The following is a 24335-nucleotide window of genomic DNA, read 5'->3' on the forward strand; positions in this document are numbered from 1 at the left end:
ACACTAGACAAGGACATTAGACATCAGCCCCCCAGGATGATACTCGTGCGTATGCAAACTAAATATAGACCCACTTATCTGGCTTCAGTGGATGATTGGGGTTTTGTTTTTTTTTTTGTTTTTTTGTCCATAGCTCAGAGGTAGTTATGAAATTAATTGAAATTATGAATACTCAGTGCTGTGTGTTGCAGAGATAAATGTTGCAATGATAAGTGTGTCTATAGTTCATTACATTTATCATCAAAAACAGTTAAAAGAAAAAAAAACATGTTGTTGAATCACAACGTTCCCTGAGGTTCGATGCATTGGCTGCAATGACACAGCTTGCGATTTGTGTTTTAATTGATGTTGGGTTTTAATAGTTGAGGGATTTTTAAAAAATGATGTCTAGTGAAATAAAAACAAATAATGGGTCAGTTAGTTTTTTTTTTTTCTGTTATTTAGCAAATGTTTTGTTTGGCAGAGGTTGTAATCGCCTTTCAGTGAATGTTTCAAATGTTTGGTGAAAGTCTTAAAGGCCCCATGATGTCCACTTTTCCAGGGTTTTATTTTAACTGTTGATATCCCTAGCAAGATGTATTTGTGGTTTTGAGTACCTGTGGTCTGCTAAATATAGTTTCACAGCTCCTCTCTCTTGCCTTTCTCCCGGAGCTCTGGCAGCACGGTTCATTTAGCCAATCAGAAGAGAGAATCAGCACCTCTCCACTGATTGGCTGTCTTCTTAAGTCTTGATGAGACTTAAGAAGACTTAAGACCCCCAGACCGGTGCAAAAAATAAAATTTGGTCGAAAAAAATCCTATATAACTAGGTTTCTATACAGCACCGTGTGTGAAACAACAACCTGGTCCTGAGGATAGTTTGTTGTTTTTTCTGTTTTTGTTTTTGTTTCTTTTTCTCTTCTTTTTCCTTGTTTTCTGGCATATTGCTGCTATGTTTAAACCACTAATCCATTTTCTGGATTTTTTTTGTCTTGGCTTCCCGTTCATAGTGAACAAACATCCTCGCTCAACGACCACGGCAGCAGATTTAAACCACAAGCACACACATTTGACACCCTCTGGAAACCCGGAGGGAAAACTGGATAGAAAATGCGCTTTATCAAACTTACATTTACATTTTATCATTGAACTTATTATAGCATATACTAGTTATTTTAGGAATTATGCATAACTGATATTTTTACATTAATAATGAAAAAAAAAAATCTCACTTACCCCCTGCAATACTTCAATCCACCCCTAGGGGCACAAGAACCACTGAATTAACCAATCACAAAATACAAACGAACACTAGAGCCATGAATGTCACCACAGAACTATGAGATTGTAGCCTCCATTTTCTATGCTATCTCTCTGTGTGTGTGTGTGTGTGTGTGTGTGTGTGTGTGTGTGTCCACTGTCTTTCTCTGACTTCTTTCTTTGCCATTTCAGAAACCCTGATGGCTCTACAATTCTCCCGCCCCCCTCCTCCACTTATTCCTGCACTTGACAAGTGTGAAATCGAGCGCTCTATAAAAAGTCAAACTTATGAAACAACAGCAGTGGGAAGATTTGTCATAATTAAATGCCAAAATACAACAAAACTGAGCTGAGAGCCAATATAACACTTAAATAGCAGTTATTTATCAATCTCTCTATGAAATAAATTCCTCAGCGCTACGACATATGTTCCTATAGGAATAAGTTAATGATGTCTCTCAGCATCTAAATATCTACTCATGCACAACTTGTTTCATAGAGATTTTTAATGCCTAAAATGCATGGCTACCATAGAGAGCCAATGAGACAGAAAAAAAAAAAAAAAAAAAAAAAAAAAAAAAAAGTCTTATGTATGTTTCATAGCACATCAGTATTCAGCAAGACAGTTCTCATGTTTTCTTTTGTTGGATCAATGAGTTTGAAAACATTTTTTCCCCCTTTTTCCTCACAGATATGTGTTTTGATAAAGGATTATACAAAAATGACCACCTTACTTACCATCTCCCCCTGTGTCTGAGCAAAGAAACATGGCTGACAGTGTATTTTCATAAAATGAATACTAATCTTGGTAAAACAGCACAGAGAGTAGACTGAAATGCAACATGTTCAACAATAGGTCTATTCATTAATTTGGTGAGAGGTTTTATTGATTTTAGGTGCGACTGCTTTCTATTAAAAGGTTGTATTGTGTCTCATTCATATGTGCACTGTACTGTGGGTGCTAAAATGTGCTTATTTATCATTGTTCCATTTTTATGATGTATGTATATTACAGCTGCTCACTTGCAAATGAAATTGTAACAATGTGACTTTTACATTACAAAAGATTATTAATAATAATAACTATAATGATGATGATGATGATGATAAATATAGCTGCAAGTGACAATGAGTGGGGTCCAAGCAGCAAGAGAACTTACTGAGTTTATTGAATTGGTTCATTATTACAATGAATCCAGGAAAAAAATTCTGCAATACAGTCTTCATCTTAAAGCACCTGAAAACTGCGGCCCATGCGCTGGCACTCTGTTGGCAGGTAGGACTCGGCCGCCTGGGGTTTTCGAACTCTGGACCTGCAGAGCCCCAGATGGCGACTTGATGACTGCAGCGCCGAGGAAACATGAGTTTCCATACACTTACTCACAACCTGAGCCAGTGACATCACATGTGCAAAGACAGGGTGTTTTTGTATTTTTAAACTTTAAAAAAATTACATTTGTGGATAAAAATCTGAAAAATATCATTCTGCGGGGTGTTTTGTCAAATGCTTTGGCAAAGTTTGATCAGACATTTGACAAAATACAAAATGTTGAGCTTATTACAGTACACTGCACATCACTGTGAAATATGAGCGCCATTTGAAACGTGATTTCTAAAGAATGTTCACAATTTGAGCATTTGAATGAAGACTTGCGGAGATAAATGTAAAATGATATTGCAAGTTTTGAAAAATATGGAGTGACGGACTAAACTGGCCAGAAGTTGCAGAAAGGCATACTTTTGTCACACATCAGTAGCTGTGCTGGAAAAAAAAAATCCAGCTCTGTGGGATGTGCAGATGATTATTTTATTTTTTTGAAATTTGGAATGTGAAATGTCTAGACATTTAGATTCAATGTACTAAGCCACACCCACTTTAATAAATCATTACTACATACCTTAGATTGTGCAAACTGAATTTTGAACAAACCTATTATCCGATATCAGCTTTACACATCTGTGGCGCCCCCTAGAGGTGAATGTGCTTTAACATGTAAATTTAGTGAAATTTCAGGTTGATATCGCATGAGATCATGAATTACTGCAAATTTTTGAAACTAGTTATTTTAATAAAAAACTGATTGGCTTGTATAATCAAAATGGAATGACACAAATTGATTTATTTTTTTAAAATTTTAGATCAGCGAAGTCTGTGGTTGATATTGACTAACTTTTGGGACAACTGGCCCAGAAAAATCCAGAAAGTCACAAAATTTGACATTGTTAGAGCAGAGGACCATTTGAGTAAAGATGCAGAGGACTTGAGACTAAGCCAAGTCGTTTTTAAGATAACTTGATTATTATAGCACCACCTTGAGGTCATTTTTTGTAGTGCGTAGAATTTGGAGCCCACCTGCCAGTTTTTGTGTTTTTTTTAATCTTACAGTTTGAGGGGAGGAAACTAAGAAAGAAAGAAGAAGAAGATGAAGAAAGAATGAGAACAAAAACAACTGGTGTCAGGCGGCTCGGAGCCCTAACAAATACCTGAAAAGTTCAAGATGTCAGCTTTTAATTTTGAATTGATAAATTAATCCTACAATTCCTGTGACCTAAACTGACCTAAACTCACGTCTCAGAGTTGTAATTCGAAAAAAATCTCAAGATGCACAACAACATACTGTTTCAGGGGCATGGAACATCTTTCACTGCTGTCCAGCAAACAAAGAAAGAAAAAAATAAAATAAAATCACCATTTCCCAAATCTCCTTAAAACGCCCAGAGACATCTGCAGTCATGCGTGTCAGTATTTCAGGGCCTCGGCATTATGCGAACGGACAGCAAAGGAGAACTTGAGCAATGTGTGCCCTGCAATGTGCTGTGTTATCGGCATCATTGGTACTGTCTCATTTTTCTCCTCTTAGAAAAACTTTGCTCATGTAGAGTTGAAAAGGTCACACACTTGTACGTTCAAGGCAGCTCGTAAATGTTTCAGTATCTGTACATCATCAAGGAATATATTCAGGTTTGCCCTTTGGTTGCATGAGATGAGCTTTCATCAGTGAGGGTGTAAACTAAACCCAGCACTACTAGCCGTTTTGTTCTTACTGACATTTCAAACAACAATCATTAGCCTGTATCTTAGGGCATCTAATAAAGAAGAAAAAAAATCAATATTCTCTCATAATGGATATTGGACAACAGTAACTACATTTGTTGCCATTTTTGCAATGAGAAACATGAATGAACGTGAGCTTATGGATAGAGGCATCATTTACATTATTCACCCCTCTGACTCTGCTGTGATCTGCGGTGTATTAGTGAGCCAGACAGGAACAGTTACAACCCTATCATCTTACAATCTCCATAAACACCACATGCATACAAAGACCGCTGAAAAATAATTCACCGTTAATCAAGATTTAGGTCATATGATGACATTTTGTCCAGACAATGGAGTATATTCCCCTCAGAACAAGGCTATTAGCGGTGGAAACGGGCTTGCAAGACGTGTGCTATCCGACGGGAGGTGAAATAAAATCCATCCACAAACACATTTCAATTTAGAAGCCTTATAGCCATTGTCGACAGGAGAGAAATTCAACAGGATTAGGGAGGCTGCACACCATTTGTGTTGATGGAGCGTATTCAAGTAACTCCATTATCATATTAAAGATATAAGTTATTCATTTATCATCCGTTTTCTGCTATAGGGTATTGTGATGTATGCCACACCTGGGATTGCATTCTGCAGTATGCACAACATGTTAAGTGCCTTAAATGAAGAAAGCAATAGAAAACAATATACATTTTATTGTCCCATTACAGAAATTCAGAATAATTCAGAGTAACAAGCATCAGGCAGCGCTAAATGATCCATCACTGTTATCAGCAGTGACTTGGAGGAATATGAAGTGCTGCACCTTCAAATTTTAAAGCGATAATCTGCAATATTTTCATACAAGATATGCTTCTCTCTATAGGTGATTGATATACCACAATATTGATTCGACCTATAGGCAGTTCATTACAACAGCTGCTGTTATATTAGGTCTTTTGGGGACTGGAAGTGATGCGATTGCAACAGCAGTTAGTTTGAAAGAAACTGATAGAGCCACCATGACTGAAACAACCAAATATAAGACTGGCACCTGCAGAACTCAAACTTCAAAAAAAGAAGGTATTACAGTACTGGACACGCTATTTGATTGACAGGTGAGATCTGCAAAAACAGCAAAGCAATGAATGCACCACAGATGAAGGTCAAATTAAAAATAACTTGACCGTCTGTGGTGTTATGGTACATCAAAAGGTGCAGACTATGTCTTCCAGTTTGCGATTGTCACAAGGCAACTACATATGACACATACAAGGAATTTACATCACAAAGATCAATGTCAGTCCGAAGACGACCCACTGTGATCAGGTTTGTATCAAAACTAAACTATGTCTAAAAAAAAGACCGTAAACCTCAGACAGTACGTGCTCAAACACCAGCAACGCTTTAACCAAGCCTTATAATCGAGTAGGTCATCCTATCTGACTTTGCCCAATGGAAGATGTTCCTCTTTAACGAATATGACCTCATCATTGCCTAGGAGAAGTCCGAGCGCCACCGATTGCAGTGACACATTGAGGGCCGGTGCCTGCGTTGCTAAAGGCAAGATAACACCAAATGAGATGTGACAGCTGAAAGAAAAAACAGGACCAGCTGATAGAGCTAAAATGGGACTTCTGCTGTTTCCCCTCCTGAAACATCAGGTCCTTTATATCATATTGTTTCATACTCATACAATCTCAATAGGGCTATGTTAATGCAAAAAAAATAAATAAATAAAAAAAATAAATAAAAAGGATGAATGTGTTGAAAACAGTAGTGGCAAATTTTTCCCCACCACCCGCGCCTTCTGGAAGCCAAAGAAAAATCTGCGGTTAAATGGCTCCGTAGCTGTACTGCATATGACCAGTGTTCAACATGTGCTGCCCTTCACTGCCCTTGTCACTGTGAAGTATGAGAAAGAAACAGGTTTCACATTCAGCTCAGGGCGCGTCTGTTAGCGAAAGATCTGAGCTGTCCTGGTGATGTAAAGGGTGGCTCACTGAAATTGTTGTTTCATCAATAAATAACAGCAGACAGAGCACTGATGGCCATGGAGCGCCTCTGATCTATGATCAAACAGAAAGCACTGTCCTGCTCTCAGACTACAAATACAGCCATATGCCATGTATCAAACATGTACACGCGGGCACGCTCACACACACACACATGCGGATCTACATGCAAACAGATATCTTAGCGTACATCAAACACTTTGAGCAATCAAAACAGTTACAAAACTTAACAAAGTCATTTAGATTTTAAGTGGGGCACCATTTGGTGGATAACACTTCCAACAGTTCCCAAGGGTCTCCGCTTCAGCTTTCCTTTCCAACTCCCTCTGCTGCTGTACTTCCTTTGTCATTCCTAAACTATACATCTCCATGTCTGATACACTGAGCCCTATTGACATGCTATCAGATTGTATCGAGGATATTGATGACTGGATGTGTGGTAATTTTCTACAGTCTAACAGTGACAAGACAGAAATCCTGTTTATCGGGGCAGAGGCTAACAGGAAATCTCTTTTAAATCATCGCAACTGTCTCTTGAAAATGTCACACGGATCAGATTATGTCACACGGATTTTTTTGTTTAAAATATACTGCGAAGGTAAGACGCTTTTTATCCCAGGAGGGCGCTGAAAAACTCGTCCGTGCTCTTATTTAAGGTCGGCTAGGCTACTGTCACGCGCCGCTCACAGGAATACCAAAAAAAAGCACCTTGATCGACTGCAGCTACTCCAGAATGCAGCTGCTCAAGTTTCAGTTAGAAGAAGGAAATATGACCATGTAACACCTGTTCTGAGGTCGTTACACTGGCTTCCAGTAAATTTTAGAAGTGATTTTAAAAATTTTAATGCTCGTCTTTAAGGTCTCACATGGTCCGGCACCCCAATATCTCTCTGACATGCTTGTTAGCTGTGAACCCCTCAAGTCATAGCTGAGCTTTAAAGCTCCAAGCCGCTGGCACATTCTTCCCAGTCACGTTAGCTGTGCTCCAATGCCATCATCTTTAAAACTAAACTCAACACATTTTAGTATTTTATTTCAATACAACTTTCTTAATTGTTTTAATTCACAAGTGTTATTGTTTACTGGTTGGCTGCTGGTCTTAATTATGTTTTAATTGTGTTAACTTCATGTCTAATGTTTTATTTGTACTCTATCCACATTGTGTTTGTGGCTCCACCTTCAGCGGTAGCCCACGCTCTGTGATGCACATTGTGCTTTCACTGGGAATGCCATGTGCTATATAAATACATTTTTGCTTGCTTGCTTTGTTTGTTTTTTTTTTTTCTTTTTCTTTTTTTCCTTTTGCATCTGTGATACCAGCGCTTTCAATGAGGCTCATAAAGCCACTTGCTTCCACTGGGCTGATTTAAAGGTTCCAACTGTTTTTTTACACTTTGAAGGCAAGTCAGCTCTTGAGCCACTTCTTATCATGCGTGATCCCACAGATCAGACACAAGAACAGCTTTGGCTTCCCAGAGACAAAGCACCGTAGCAGCATCCAAAATATGTGATCACTGAGAGGAAGATGAGTGTGCTGAAGGTCACCTTCATGTTCCCTGTCCTGATGTGAGGATAGTTTCTGCTGCATATTTCCTGCATCTTTACACCTCCTTCTTTAGCCCTGGGAAAAGGATTTGTCAGGGAGCTGGCCTTCCAGGTTTGCCTCCAGACTTCTGGTCTGCAGCATCTCTGCCAATTTCTTTAGCACCAGCTTGTGTGACCATCTGTATTGGTCCCATACTTATGTGAAATTGCAGCTCAATAGGATATGCTTGAGGTATACGTTGGCGGTTTTTCACAGTCTGCAGGCTTCCTCTATGAATTCTCCAAAGGACAGGCCAAGATGTTGGGGGGTTTGATCGATTTGGGTGTTTGAAGGAGGACATCAATACTCGTATTTTTGCCCTGTAGCTGCCCATGGCCAATATTCTGTGGCAATATTAAAAGATGTTTAAATTGTCATGGCAAAAATGCCAACTAGTCAGTGTTTGCCTCAGAATATTATTATTAGCAGAATAGAAAAGCCTCTGGAACAGCATTTAGACAGTCACAGGACGCTAAATTCTCCACTGAAACCCAAACTAATGAAAATGTTAGCAGTTTTTAGGGCAGCATCACACACCCCAACTAAACAATGACAGGTGATGAAAATGATGGTTTCTGGTGGCAGGTGATGTCATTACCTGCTGTTCCCCATAGGTGTTGGCAACACCTGCCACCAAAGATCAGCCACCCAACTTTTCACTATTAGAAGTCAGGCTTCACACAGATTTCGGCTTGGGGTTTAATTACACTTTAAAGGAAGATTTATTAAAAAAAAAAAAAAAAAAAAAAAAAAAAATCTAATTTCATGGTCTTATGTGGCTGACATCTGACATTTCATAAATGGCCAGTATGAGCTCAGTTTATCAACAAAAAAGATATATTAGCCTTGTAATTAACACGTTTAAAGATACTGAATCTTGTCTGGAGGATCTTCCACAAGGTGGACTTGTCTGTCATGCTGTTTGACGTCTCTGCTATCCATGAAATCTAACCATCACTAATCTAACTGCCATGTCTTGGCTATTTATGGATTTTGACCAGCCCAGGTTTCAGTTTTCCCTTTCCAAGGTTGCTTGGAGGGGCTGCCTTATTAGCACTGTGCCCTCTGCTTCCAAGTGATGCCCGTTAATTCTTGAAACCTGCTTACACCTCTGTCCATCTCCACCTGTGCCTTCCTCTGCCTGCCTGTGTGCACCTGAATATTAGCATTCATGAAAAATAGGCACCTAGAGCTAGGCACCTAGAGCTCTGCGAATAGCCTTGCTTCCTACTGCTTATAGCCAACTGTGGCAGCTTTCGGGGTAGAGTATGTTTCAAAATCAGGACTGTTTCTAGAAGTGAGTAAAGTAGCCTCATTTGCAGAGCTTACTGTCATAGAGGTGGTCTTGTTAATTTTGTCAGAAGTACAGTATAAAGACTGTGGCTTAGGTTATTTTGTCAATAGCTGGCCTAAGAAACTGCTCTAGCATTTTGTTTACTACTGTATATCGTGTTTAACACCGACTGACTGTATTGTATATAATGTTGACTAACATCTGCTTTTCTGCACTCACTGCTCCTTGTATGTTTCAATTCTCATTTCTCCAGCCTGAGGTAAAATCCACAAGCCAAGTTATTTTCTTTTGTATTTCTCTCTAACTCAAAGAGGTTGATGTTCCTGACCTTTTGGATTCTCACACTAGTAACTGACCCTGATACATGCATTAAGAAAATTCATGCACAGGTGCTGCTGTGCCGCTTTTTTTTTCCTGCTTCACTGCTCATTTTGCTATTTCTCTAATAAAACAAAATGCACTGGATAGGCAAGGCTGTGAGCAAAAAAAAAAGTCACTTCTTCAATTTCAATTCTGACCTTTGTGATGATATTTAGTTTGCCTCAATGACAAGAGAAAAGTCATCATCCTTTGCCTATAATTTATCTTTAATTATACTCTTAAACTGTGATAGTGTAGTTGTGTAGGAGAATCAGGAAGGTGTCAGACATGCCCAAAATTTAAGAGAGTGCATTTACGGAAAGAGAAGTCTCTTACCACTGACATGAGTGGTAACTGAAAGAATTATGAGGTGAAAAAATCTGATTATAGTTGTGCATGTTTCTTCACTGCTTCATACATAAATAAACTTAGCACTACAGGAGAGGTAGTGACTTAAAGTTTAATCTGTTGTCTGAGTTAATGATGCTTGAAATCAACCATCACAAATTGGGGTTATGCACCTTAGGGGGGGAGTACTTAAAATGGTCACTGCCAGTGCTGTGTGTGTTGAAAAAAAAAATGGCAAAGAACTAAGCAGCCTAACTGAAAGTGGACTTTGCAGGGAATGAATGAAATAGGTTTGTAAAAGTATAAATTCATCTTTACAAAATGGCATTCAGGGTCTGCTGCTTGTTTTGAGTATGAGTTAAAAGCAACATCCAACCTCTGTGTGCTCGCTGCATTTGGGAAGCATAAACACAGGCTTCCGCTACTTGTGTAAACAGAGAAACAGGGCCATGACCTCGCCTTGAGTCCAATCAGAAACATGCTTCTAGCGCTTAAAACAAAGTGAAGTCCTTCTGAAGGGCGCGCAGAGTTTCCTCTTGCACAATGTGCCATATGACTGTGTAGCTTTGAGCTGGTGGGCAACTCGGCTGCACTCTAGCCCAGATTTCAGGTCTTGGCGGCGATAGCGTGGTGCAGTGCATATAGGACATGAAAATTGGAAATGAAGTTTTAGTTTATGATTTTGTTATGCTTTTTGTAACAAAGTGACTCTTTCCATGCAGGCACACGCTTGAACACGTTGCTCAAGCTGATTCATCGGGCTGCTTTGTGACGTGACGCAGCCATGTGGGGGCTCGTTTAGTCACATCATCATCTATGTGTCATATTTAGGCTGCTAAGTAAGAGCTATCACAGAGGTCCTGATATGCTAATGTGTTGAGAAATTGCGTGCTGTACCTCCAAACTGACCAAAAGCTGCCTCTGTTTATGAACCCAACGCAGAGAATTGGGTCCATGCCTAACACACTGGAAGAAAAAAACATAACCACTCTGTGCTTGTGCTGGCCATAAATATGCACCTCTTTTTTTGTGCACATAATAATGACATGTAGCAGGGGCCATGCAAATTAGATGTGGCGCTTGAGACACTAATGCTTCGGAACATCAGCTCTCCTAATTATTGCAGTACAAATGAGATCTTCTGAAAAGGTGGTGGCAAGTCAAAAGGGTGGGCGCAGCGTGTTCAGCTGGGATATTCACAATGTTTGCTATCATAGCTGCCAGACACACACATTGTCGCCAGCAATTCAGACAAGGGACAGGGCGTTCCAAGAGTCCATGAATAACTTTTTTTCTGATAGCAGGAAATTTTTCAGTTACCAGCCGTCTGCCTAAAACCTGAACGCCATGAACTTTGATTAGTCCATATGCCAGGTTACTGTGGATGCCAGTGTCATGTGACCAGTCAATTCCCGGCACTTTATATAGGCCAACATCATCCTGTTGTTTCACCTACAACATATGGTGTGGGCATTGCTGGTCAGAAGCACAGGGAATACAGTATATGGTCACCTAAGATGCCAACTGCTTAAGAGTGTCACACAACATGTATGTTCAAACAAAGTTTGCCTCAGAGATTTTCATAGAAGTTGGTGAAAGCAAATATGATTAAACCTTACCCACCAACCACGGTCTCTTATTCCTCCAGGCTATTACTGTGTCGCATAATAACTTAACATTATTAAATTGTGAAATTAATGTAAGCAGCTGTGTTACATTTGGTAATAGATTTTTTGCAGTCTGCAGTAAAATGAAATACTTATGTTATTAATCACTATTAATGAATTATTTCTCTATCTATGTTGAAGACATGGCTTTGTATTAATATCAATAGACATGAGTGAAATGAGGACAAGGCAGTTTTAAGGTGGGAAAGCCAACATTTGTCTGCAAGCTGTTGTTCAGCACATGTTGCTTGCTTTTAAAGTACAATGGCAATGCAGTCTGTGGTTGGAGTATGAGGCAAAAATCAGCTGCCAAATTGCTCCTGTGATTCAAACGCAACTTTTTGAATGTTAGTCATTTGAGAGTGATTAAGCCAGTGAGAATATGATAAATTACCTTGCAGAGCTGCCTACCACATAACTCAGTTTATGCCGTAGGTTTGGCTCATGAGGAGGCTGCAGACTGTGTTCTTGGATGGTTTTGATTGTGATGTGAACAATTCCAAACTATGGCATATTGTCTAAGAGTAATTATTATAATCTGACATAGTTGTTTTATTATCAGCATTGTGCTTTTGCAGGACAAACAAAGCAACCAAGCACCTAGGTTGTTACCGATTGCGAGCACAGCAGCAGAACTGTGAGTCCTTCTACATCCACAACTGAATAGCAACCATCTGCCTGTTTTTGATCGTATTTGCAGCAAGCAGAACCGTTCCTATACAGCACCCCCAAGGAAGCACAGTGCTGGCTCAGTTCCATGATTTGGTTGAGATGGAAGCTGCCGTCTCCACTACTGTGCCCCCGAGCTACCTGCGCTGGCCAGTCATTTGCTCCCTCAGCCTTACTGTAGAATAGCTGGTAATCCCACGGAGCTGACACACTATCCACAGAGCATGTCGGGCTGCAGCTATGCTCCCCTTAGTGCTTGGGCAGTAAACCCATTCCAGCTGGGTGGCCGAGAAGCAGCAACATCTGCTTGGTAGCAGGGACAGTCAGCTACCATCCCCAAAGCCAGAGGGTGATATGTTACAGGAGATCAGTGAATAGCACTTGGTTGATGGACCAAAGCACTCTCCACAGAGAACACTTCTCACTGCTTTTCTGGCTCTGAAATGGCTCTGTGTTTCCACAACCTAGGTTTGTTTAGCTGCCAACTGCCACTTTTTTAAGGCTAGTGAGCAGGGCTTCCCCCAACAGGTTTATGAGCCTTTGAATATGATGGCCCCAACATGGCACACACTCCATCCATGGGCTCTTGTGGTGCGTGACCAGCATTCTCTGTTACTTAGGGTGTTATTGTAAACTGTCATTCTGTATGAATGGGAGAAGTGCACTGACATCAGACAATTGGCTGTGTATGTAACCAGGTTACCCCGAGGACGTGAAAAAGAGCAACAACAGTAGGCCCTCCTGCCGTTTGTCGACTTGATAAAATGCAGACTGCCTATACATTAAACTTATTTCAATATGACAATGGCAGAGTTTCCCTTCATTTAGTAAACGGTCATTTTGCCTTCGGGCATTTTTGTAAAAAGATATCAGCTGCAGGGTCCTGTGTTGCACTGGGTCCCTTTGTCAAGGAATCTGAATTACAAAGGAAATCTACTGACTCTGCTGGTGGTTCTCAAACTGGGGTTTTGGAGCACCCAGCGAGTCACAAGATATTTAAATGAGGTTGCAAAAACATTTAAAATATTAATAATTAATTTAAAAAACTATATTAATCAGTTTATTGTTGCGTCTGTTTTCTATTTTTTCTCTCTTATAAAATAGTTTTCAGCCTCTAGGCCTTTACTGATAGTAAAAGCAAACAACCTGAAAAGAGAAACTCATTCTTTAGTAGAGCTGCTCACCGCGCAGCATATGCAGCCTATAACAGGGAGCTGTGCTGTCTCTCTTTGTTTGCATTTCCAAGCCAAAAATGCTTGGGAACCACTGTTTATGGTTCTATTACATGAAACAAAAACAAACAAAAAACAAACAAACAAACAAGCAAACAAACAAAAAAAAAAAAACACAAATGAAGACAATCCCAAATCTTATGTTATCGTCATTACCATGCAAGAAACAAATCATGGACCCTTCACATTGTCATCCCAGTGGAGTGACCACCTCCAAATTACATGTATTAAGAAAAGTATAAAAATATAACATCTTTGAAGCAAACTTAAAAACTGGCCATCGCTAATGAATGACATACATATTCTGAATGAGAGCTATCCGACTAAAAGTCAGCAAATCCATGGAGGCTGTTGCAGTAATTGCATCGTAATTTCCCTGTGCTGTGACCTATTTTGATTCAGTGTAATATGGAAATCTCAGCAGAGGAAGGGCCGATAATTGGATGAATGAACCAATGAAGACTTGTTCTGAATGAAAGCAGCAACGGATGAAACAGAGAGTTTGAGTGCAAGAAGAACACTGCCATACTGTACGGCAAAGCGTTTTTTAAACCAATTGGATCCTTGTATCCTTTCCCACATTACAATTCTTCACCCTCACACACTTGAATGCTTAACCTACTTGCATCATCCATCCCCCACTCAGTGACAAGCCATTTGTTACATACATTCGAGGACTGTGATACACTCATTTGACACTGACATTCAGTTTATGCTCACAAGGGACTGTTCACTGGTGCCAAAAGACTGTTTTACCAATGCATGAAAATGAGGAGAGATGAATAGATAAACTTGCTTGTAATGAATGCATCCCAGTCTCCACTATCCTTACAATACAATGGCTGTGTCAAAGGAGAGTCTCAGTGTCAGTGACGTTTGTGTGCTCCTTTTGGCAGCTTTGCAGATAATAAATGCCAGTGTCCCAAATTCCATGTAGATTTTTTTTTTTTTTTTTTTTTTTTTGAGTTTTTCTTGCTAACATTTTAAGAACATTATATTAACCATTAGGAGTTTGTTTTACAGCAAAATTGAACTTAGACATGCACTTAGGTAGAGTGGATTGTATAATTACCTGCGCATGGTAGGAGTCCATAAGGTGGTGAGATATCCTCATTAGTTGCTCTGCTCTCCCCTGGGATGCTGATCCAGAATATTGTATTTCTTTCTTTCTATCTGCAAGCATGTACATATTGAGGCAAAATGTGTCCTGAAATAACACTTTTTAGCACATAAACAAACACCAATAAAGCAGGTTAATAATAAAGAAAAGAAAAAAAGTCCTGGTACCCTTGTTTTGGGGTACCAGGACATAGTAAGTGTTATCAGCTTGTTTCTTCTGGTGCAAGACTACAACACTGAAGTTTCCTGCAGATGCCTGCCAGATCTACTTCCCAATTCAAACAGAAAAATAACAAGAAAAGATCTGTTTTATTTCCTCAAAAAATGGGAACCGGGATTTATTTTGGCATAATAAGCATTTTTGGTGTTCGCTTATGCACAAAAAGTGTTATTTTGGGACATGTTGTGCTGCTCTATGGAAGTGAATGGGGAGACAGAAATTTCCACTGGGGGAATCAATAAAGTCTTTCTTATTCTGAAAATTCAGTATTATTCCGCCACCATGTGGAGTCATATAACACACAAATAACTATACAACCCAACACTCTTACCAAAGTTCAATTTTGCTTTAAATTGACATCTGACATGATGCTAAGTTTAGAAGGGAAAACTGCAGCAGTGTACACTTTGGAAAGAATATGGATAGCATTATCCTAAATGGAATATGTATATAATCTTGAGGAGACAGCTACAGGTACGCTTCACTGCATCCCAAGAACAATGACATTAAGAGATGGTGCTGGCTGCTTTGCAATACCCCTCTTACGGGGGTTAAAGGCTGGTACAGTAAGCGCACTTGATATATTCCTCGAGTTTTAAGATTCTTGCCTCCCTTACACTGAGAGAATATGAATGTGTCAGAAAATTGAGTGACTGATGCAATCCCCAGGAAGGGAGGCAAGGTGATAAATCGTCATACTTTCCATCTCCTTTACAGATATCAGTTATGTCAACTGTGAGTAATATGAGGTCATAAAATTTGGTGCATCATACATTACAGCCAAAAACAATAATACAGAAAGAACGGCAAACAGAAAAAAGATGACATGCTGCTCTATATGATCAAACGCAGAGTGCTTTTGGGGGGGAAAAAAAGGGTGCTTCAAACAAGAAGGTAGACACTCAGAAAAAAAAATTGGACTCTCCAGGTTCTTCTCTGCAGTGAAGGGCACTATGGTTAACATGATTTACAATCACAATTTAGGCTAAGTGACATTTGATGGCATAAATATTAAGTAGAAGCGGATGCATACTGATCATCAACAGCTAATAAACTGAAGCTTCATTTTCACAACCAATTTGACTCACTGATAATTGCAATCCATCATCTCGAGTCTTTGGGATCAATGGGCAGAACCAACCAGTGATGTTGTCTATAGCAGGCTTAGGCATGTCATTATGATAAATGGCTCAATCAGTTGAAGCTTAGGAGGATATACAGTATGAGTCACGCTTGGATCAAAAAAGTTGAAGGAGTTTTGGCCAGAACTTTATCTCCTGTCACTATCCGTTTGATAAATTCACAGCCTCCAGGGAAGCATCACGTATTGAAGAGAAATCACAGAGTGTGGAGAAGACTTTGTTTCTCACAGGAGATTGTTTCAAGGTGGGAAACATGGTGTTTAATGCTTTTAAAAAAGAAATCAGCTGTGGAATTTTTGTGGACAGGTAGATTAGTAACATGAATGAGCCGCTCTCCCTCACTGCAAGTATTTACTATTCATGTAATTGATCATTACGTGGACATAAAACTGTAATTATACCACTTACAAGCTTGAAAACCCATTGTTCAAGTAATTGCATGCTAGTTTGCGCTGAAAAGTGGCTGACAAATGGTCAATTCACCATCAGTGTGGCTCCGATTTGAAAAGCATGAGTGGACACCCGGTGGTCAAGAATGTGTTGACTCACCACTACAGTATTACCCTGAACAGAGCTGGAAAATGTGTGTGTCCTTTGTAAAATAAGTCAAAACTGTTGAATCGTATCCTTACTTGCCCTCTGACTTTCTACTCTCAGAGTCTTAAGCAATCCATTAGCATGTGAGAGCACATAACTCTGAATTCTGTGTGTGCGTGCACACATATTTGCACTGGTTTTTATGCTCTTGTACAATTCATCTGCTGTTGTTGATGTTGTATTTATAAAGAAAAATGCCAGTTAGGGGGTATTTCATTGTCCTAAATGTATAAATGCAAATGTATGTTGAAATGTGAGCATGCAATTTCCATTTTTGTTATAGTATTTATTTTAGTTTCATATTTACTGCATTTGTGCTTGTTATCTGTCTTTAAATTGTCTTAAATTAATTAATTGCAGTGATCAGGAGAAGTGCTTCTAATTTCATTCTACTTGTACATTGAAAATAAAGGCTTTCTATTGTCTGTTCTACTCTACTCTTAGATCATCAATGCTGCCTAAATGCTGTTAACACTTTGACTGTCACTGTCACACTGACAGAAGACGTGCTGTGCAGCTCAGCGCCCCAAAGTGTCAGCTTGTTCCATTATCCAACTTGTACAATGAAAACTGGACAAGGAAGTCGAGCTTACCTCCAAGTAAAAGCTGCACGTTTTGAAGCGTGTTGGCTGCAGCGGTCAGTCCATGGAGAGCTGAACTACAGCTGAGCATGAATAAATTACCAATGGGCACAAACACTGGAGTTATTATAGAGTGCTGTGATTCATTTTTGTATGTAATGATTCAGTCATATATTAATCAGCATATTTCTTTGATTAAGGCGATTTAATCTGTTACTTTGTATGAACATTAAAGGCTAGATATGATGTTGTTATCAGTGAACTGACTGGTAGAAAGAGTTCATTTACCTTGAACTTTGACTTTATTGCTGGCTCTTTTGTCGTGACAGTTACACCAATGACCTCCCCAATGTAAAAATCCTTCAGGCTTATTAACCATTCTCTTAACCGGGTTACATAAATCAAATAAAAAGAAATAAAGAAATACATATATTTTTGGAGGATTATACTCTGGCCTGTATAATAAAATGAAATGAATGCAGAAGAGAAATACAGTATAATCAGACCGAATAGCACAAGCATCACAACTACATTCTATAGACCAGTGGTTCTCAACCTGTGGGTCAGGACCCCCCAGGGGGTCAAGAGAGAATTTTATAGAGGTCACGAGATAGTTTATGGGACAAGAAAAAAAAAAAAAAAAAAAAAAAAAAAAATCCACTGTTGAAATGTCTCTTTTCTGATTTGTCTTTGATTCTTATTGTTTTCCTTGTGAAAGGGAGTTTTTAGTCCCAAGCCAAAAGAATGAGAAATGCTGCTATAGATGGCATTCTGTAAATCACTGTGTGTGTGTGTGTGTGTGTGTGTGTGTGTGTATATATACACACACACACACACATATATATATATATATATATATATATATATATATATATATATAATTTCATTTTTAATAATATGGTTATTTCAGTGATTTTTTTTTTTTTTTTTTTCAATTAACAGCAACAGAACTTTGGTTTGATCTATTTACAGTTCTGTAATTTCTTATGGGTTCACAAGTTTGCTCATCAATAACTGTTGATTTAAAATTAGTTAATAAGCCCACAACATGACTGGGACCTGTTTCTAAACTACAGTGTACTGACAGTTTTAAATGACTGTAAAGCATGTACTGCTTCAAATGAGCATGGATTTCAATAATAAAAGTTGCAATAGGCCTTTTGGGAGAGAATGTACATCTGGGGGCAAATAATGAGGTCACTGAGCTCGCAGATCCAATTTTGCTCTCATAAAATCATTGTACAAGTTCATGTTGCCCATCATGTGTGCAGTGTATCTGTGGAGCCTACACTAAATGTCAGGAAATGTCATTTAACAAGGAAACAACAATAATAGTGATTATTAGTACTACGTAATACATGACAAACAAGTCTGAAATAAAGTGTTATGCTCTGTAAAGTCGTCGATGACACAGATATGAGCTATGTCCACTGGGATACCTTGATAAGTTATGTATAGTTAATGTAAATAAATAATAATGTAAATGTAAATAATGTAAATCCCTGTGTTGTGACATTAAGTCACATGAGAATCATTGAAAGAATTCATTTTTGCTGTGACTGAAGCATTAAAATAACAGTAACAATAACAATAACAGTAAACATAAATAAAAACAATAACAATAGCAAAACAACGTAACAGATTAAGCAGCCTTAATCAAATAAATAAGCTTATTTAGGCTATTTGTTTATTTATTTAGTCTATCTCTCCTTAAACTGACCGCTGCAGCCAACATGCTTCAAAACATGCAACTTTCAGGCAAGCTCAACAAAGAAAGGCAAGGTGTTAACAGCGTTTAAGCAGCATAGACTATGGCAGAATGAGCACACACATGTCAGTATACATGTGCATTAGTACAAGTGGGACAATCAAATTAGGAAATGCCCCCTAAACTGGCATTTTTCATCATACAGCATGAGCAACTGCAGATGGATTACACTTTATCCATGCACAAGGGACCCTTGTTGTGTATTATTGGAATGCTACTGTTCTCATAACCATTTTGTTAATTGTAGACAACTACAATAGTTGAATATTGCCTCACAGTTACAGTATGATCTATTTAATACCACTGAGGCTGCTTTGGGGCAAAGAAAGACAGCTGTGATCCCTAATGATGCAAAATCAAATTAAAATGAGAAGAGAAAGCCATTTCATATGGCATTCTTTGGAAATTTGTGCTTATTACAAGCTGCTTAGCAACAAAGGGTGCAAGAGTCGGCAATGGCAACACACACACACACACACACACACACACACACACACACACACACATATATATATATATATATATATATATATAAATAATAGATTGGGATCATCCCGCCTTCTTCATAACTGCACTTGGCATAAAGGTCTTGTAGGTCACTGCTTTTATTCAGACAACATTTAGATGCCCTCCTCCGATGAAATAGTTGAGGTTCATCTCTGAATGTACAACACTGACTACTGGTGACATATCTGACACTGACACACTGACAAATACTGGCATTATGTCCAGAATACAGAAGTGTTTGTCCGAGGGAAGATTGTTGCAGGCAGGCACAGAGGGATGTGGAGGGATTGCTAAACTCTGATCACTGTGATCACATTTCTAAACCCAGGATCTTAACATTAATGTCAAAGAAATAGACAGACAGACAGACAGACATTCAGACAGATAGATTTTTTTTTCACATATGATCTAGAAAAGCTTGATTTGTTGATGGAACTTTCTCAGCCTGTCATAAGTCAAAATGCAGAGTTGTTTTTCTCTATTGTGTTTGTAGACATTACAAATATAGACAAAACTTTTACAGCCTTAAAATAGACAGGGGAATCAAGAGCAGCTGTCACATATTGTCACACCTTGTTGTAGGTTCAAACAATATATTTCAGAGTGAGACTATATTCAATCCAGTAAATCAAAGGTAAACAACGGCTGACTGAGTCTCAACAAGGTGTGCCACCCTGCAAACACAAAAGCTGGCCTTTGTTCTTTATATTCTTCAACTCAGTGAAGTAGGAAATTGTTTGAAATATATTACACCACATTGCTCCTGCCACTTCACCACCTTTCCCCCCCTGCCCAACACACACATAAACACATACAAAGACATTTCTTGAGAATTTCAGCATGGGAAGGGAAGTCTCTGTCAGTAGCTAGTGTTGAGGTGCCTTTAAGCAAAGCACTTAACCACTGAGGGCTCAGCCAGTAGATCTGCCAGCTCTGGGAAACTGCAGCAGTGCTGGGCAGCTCCCAGGTGTGAAGGCATGTAACTGAACGAATGTGAAGCAGGGCAGTGCTGAAAAAGAACATGCTTGCTCAGCAAAACCCTTCCCTGGATGACTAAAGGTAAAAAGAAACATGGAATTCAATGTCCAGGACTGATATTTTTGTTGCATTATTTCATATTAGAAACCATATATTATCACATATATAAAGAAAATGAAAAAGAGAAGGAAATGGGAAAAGAAAATACTTAAGAACTATGTAACAAGAGAACACTGGCATGCAAAAACCTTATAATGCATGTTTTGAAGCTGGGTGATTCATACCCTAACTCCAGCTGAGTTACACGTGCTTTCTCTTCTTCTTTTTTTTTTTTTTTTTTTTTTAAGATTTTTTTTTGGCATTTCTGCTTTATTTGACAGTCACAGTAGAGAAAGACAGGAAAGACAGGGGACAGATAGGGGGCATCATGCAGCAAATAGCCTGATGTCAGATTTGAACCCAGGATGCTGTGATCAGGACTCAGCCTCAACATATGGTATGCACTCTTATCCGGTGAGTGCCCAGGGCGCCCCTATATGCTCCTCTATGGGTTCACAAATTCTATAACCCTTTGGGCTTGCAAAACCCTTTAGAAGCTAAACTGAAAAATGCATAATGCACAATCAGCCTCCAAACAGGCCTCTTCTTACTATTATTTCCTGAAACCCAGAAATTTTGTAAATATAGGATTTTCACCTGACAGCTGTAATAAGCTTAGATTAAAATCTTTCAGCAGACCGATTTACAAAAGAAGCCCAACAACCAGCCTCAAACCTTCAGAAAGCCATATTACACCAAAGAACAAATACTATTGTGCAGCACCTCCAGTTTCATTTGACAGCACATCTTGTGACACCCTGCTGATGGGTGAACACTGAGCACTGAACACTCCACAGGCTTTGCAATGTCACCATGGCCTGATGGAGACCGGCACTTAATGTTGGATTGATAGACGAGGTGACGAAAGCCATTGATCTTGGACAGATTTAATGATCGTGCAATCCACCAGATCTATCAAGGAGATAAGTATTAGGCACCAAAGCCAGTCTGTTATATAGCCAGTCTGCCTTACTGTATGTCTGACTGCTTAGTCAATCATGCATGACTTAACTACTGCACTACAGTCCATCTGGAATGTGGTCAACCCCGTGAAACACAGACTCGAAAAATGTCAGAGCATAAGCACAAACTGGATTCTGTGACTCTGCCACAGATGGGACACAGCGTTTCTCCTTTTCATCATGGTGAAAGTCTAGCTAATAGTTACATTTAGGAAGTAAAAAAAAAAAAAAAACTAAGCTTGAAGTCAGAATTAGGTTAAGGTTAGTGTAAGGCTTTGGCCACAGTTATGTAAGAATAACTCATACATCACTTAAAGTGGAAAACTTCCTCAGAGGTCTTCAATCTAGGTAGTCAGACTACCACATCCAGCCATCATCCAGCCACAACCACAACACCCTTATGTTCTGTTGTACTATTTCTATGTCAGACTACCTATTTCCAGTCCTGTCTGCTTCACATAATCTTTGCATGGTGGGGAAAACACTTTTTAAAATCATTTTTTCATGCACATAGCATGTATTTCCATTTTCATTTCAAGAAATTTTGGGTAGACCGGGCTCCTGAGTGACATCTGCATGGGGAAACAGCTTTTTGCCAAAGTTGCACAGCTTCTCCAAGCCCACTTCTCCCTTTCCCTCTCTTGGAGTCAGACTCTTCACACATTGCCTCAGAGCTTCCTCTCGAGTGCCAGAGTGACTCACTTAAATCTACAACTAAACTGCAGCGAAGTCTTTGCTATTTGGATGTGTTTGCTTTTTGGTTTTGAGTCTGCGAGGGCAGCGTGAAACTCAAGCGTTTAAGGCAAGGCTGGCATTATGTAAAGGCGTCAATACACAAAGCAAACTCCTCTGAAAGAAAAACAGTTGTGCTATCTTTCAAAGAAACATCAAAATCCTCCCCTGTCCCCAATCCATTGATCAACATGTCTAAGTTTGCCTACACGTGCCGTGTCTACCTCCTGATGGACACAAATCTAAACCTTAAAGTTTGCTTCCCTCAATACTATTGACGTTCTCAGACATGCCTGGGATTAACTGATCAATATTAGTTGGCTGCGAGTAAAAGCAGATGTGAAATAAAGTCCTTGTAAAAGATTTTTAGTGACGAGCCAAAGCGTCAAAGAACAAACACTGTACAAGATATTGTGATTGTCCTTGAATTTTTAATTTGTTGGTTGGTTTACTCTACTTTTCTGGAAGGAGATGCTTGATGTGAGGGCTTAATGTCATCTTCCCTGACACTGAGATTGACAAGTTGGCGTGTGTGGAAAAGGTGCAGGGAACTTTTACTCAGCCCTGTGGGAGGATCCTTGGCAGAACCAAGCCAACACAGAGAGCTTTTTCCACCAAAACCAACAATGCTTGAAATCAACTTTTCACCTTTGGATTTCCCAGCCAGCTCCACAGAGCCACAGTGACAGGTGATTTCTTGACAGAGAGCATAAGAGAGAGAGAGAGGGAGAGAGAGAGAGAGGGAGAGAGAGAGAGAGAGAGAGAGAGAGAGAGAGAGAGTCTCTACAGTGCACCACTCTGCGTTAACACCAAGTGAAGAGCCACAGTGAACAAGACAGATAGTGGTAAACACACACACACATACACACACACACACACACACACAGAGAAATACTGAGAAGGGGAAAAAAAGAGCAAGTCTTACCTGGGAACATAAGCACAGCAAACACCCATGACAGGATGATGAAACATACCGAATTATACATGATTCCCAAACAGTGTTGATTCTGATCTGCTCGTTTGTGTTATAGACCCTCTTTTGTATCTTCCCACAAAAGGGCTTCAGAAAGCTGCCCACAAAGATCTGTCTTTGCTTTTTTTTCCCCCTGTCTCGTTCTAAATGTCAGTTTTGATAGCTTTTCATCCCCACTTGCGGGGTGCGCTGAAGATGCTTTAAATCCAGTGCAAGTAGTTGGCGACACACATAGGCTGGCTCCTCGCGCAGTATTCGATCTCCCTCTCTTCCACGTACTCCAACACACAGAGGGACCAGCACTCTGCAAGATTGGGGGGAGAGGAGGGGGAGGCCAGCCTCTGCTCCGCGAGCATTGGCTGTGCGTTCTGCCTGTCACCCATGAACAGTCCTGGCTCTGTTTTTTTCTTTTTTTTTTTCTTTTTTTCTGCTTTGAATCCTCAACCCTGCTTTTCTTTCTCTGTCCTCTGACAGAACTAGAGCAGGATTAAATAGGTGATGGAGGATTGATATTCAATACGGGCAAGAAAAAAAAAAAAAAAAGAGGTCAGCCTCTCAGTTGAAGTAAAAAATGGCCTAAACTGTTTTCTGGAAATTGTCCCTTGATGAGAATTTTAGTGTTGCTTGCCATATCCTGCATGTGCTTTAATGAGGTATCTTAATGCTGTTGGCTTCTCAAGGCACAGTGCTGTTGTGACAGCTGTGACATACTGCTCCATCCAGTTGAAGCAGATCGGTGTTTACATTTGCGGAAAATAGAAATACTGCCGGACAGAAAGGAAAGTAATGAGGTGACATTCAAATTCCATGTGCAGTGAAATTCCCTTCCCAACATGTGCTCATGCTATTTTGAGTAGACTCTGCATAGCTGATGGAAGGTTGATTTTAAAATCCCACTGAAACTGTGGCTATAAAAGGTAAAAAAGCATGTATTTCACATTCTGTTGTGATAAACATCTGCGCAAAGTATTCATTTTAGTCAAGGTGAAATGTAAATTCAAGGGAGTTCATGTGAAAATATAAAATTCGAATGACAAAATGAATACAAATCTAAGCTGAATAACCTTTACTAGATTTGCCCCTTTAATCACTTGGGGCTAAGCCGTCTCAGTGGAAGAAAATGTTGAGCAATTCTTCACCTATTTTATTCATGATTCATCTTTAGGTTATATAGACAGACCTTCTGAGTACATTTGCTTTTCAAAATTGCTGTA

General features: G+C 39.4%; 1 protein-coding gene across 1 annotated transcript in view; it reads right to left on the minus strand.

Annotated features, from left to right (window-relative positions):
• The window catches only part of opcml (opioid binding protein/cell adhesion molecule-like), a 297742-nt gene extending 274367 nt beyond the window's left edge, over nt 1–23375 (minus strand). Inside the window, exon 1 of the mRNA XM_030069467.1 lies at nt 23074–23375. Within this exon, the coding sequence (XP_029925327.1) occupies nt 23074–23134 (61 nt within the window). The 5' untranslated portion in view covers nt 23135–23375. The remainder of the gene's footprint in view (nt 1–23073) is intronic.
• Between the last annotated feature and the right edge of the window lie 960 nt (nt 23376–24335).

This window comes from Myripristis murdjan, chromosome 14, assembly GCF_902150065.1.
Source record: "Myripristis murdjan chromosome 14, fMyrMur1.1, whole genome shotgun sequence".
NCBI lineage: Eukaryota > Metazoa > Chordata > Actinopteri > Holocentriformes > Holocentridae > Myripristis > Myripristis murdjan.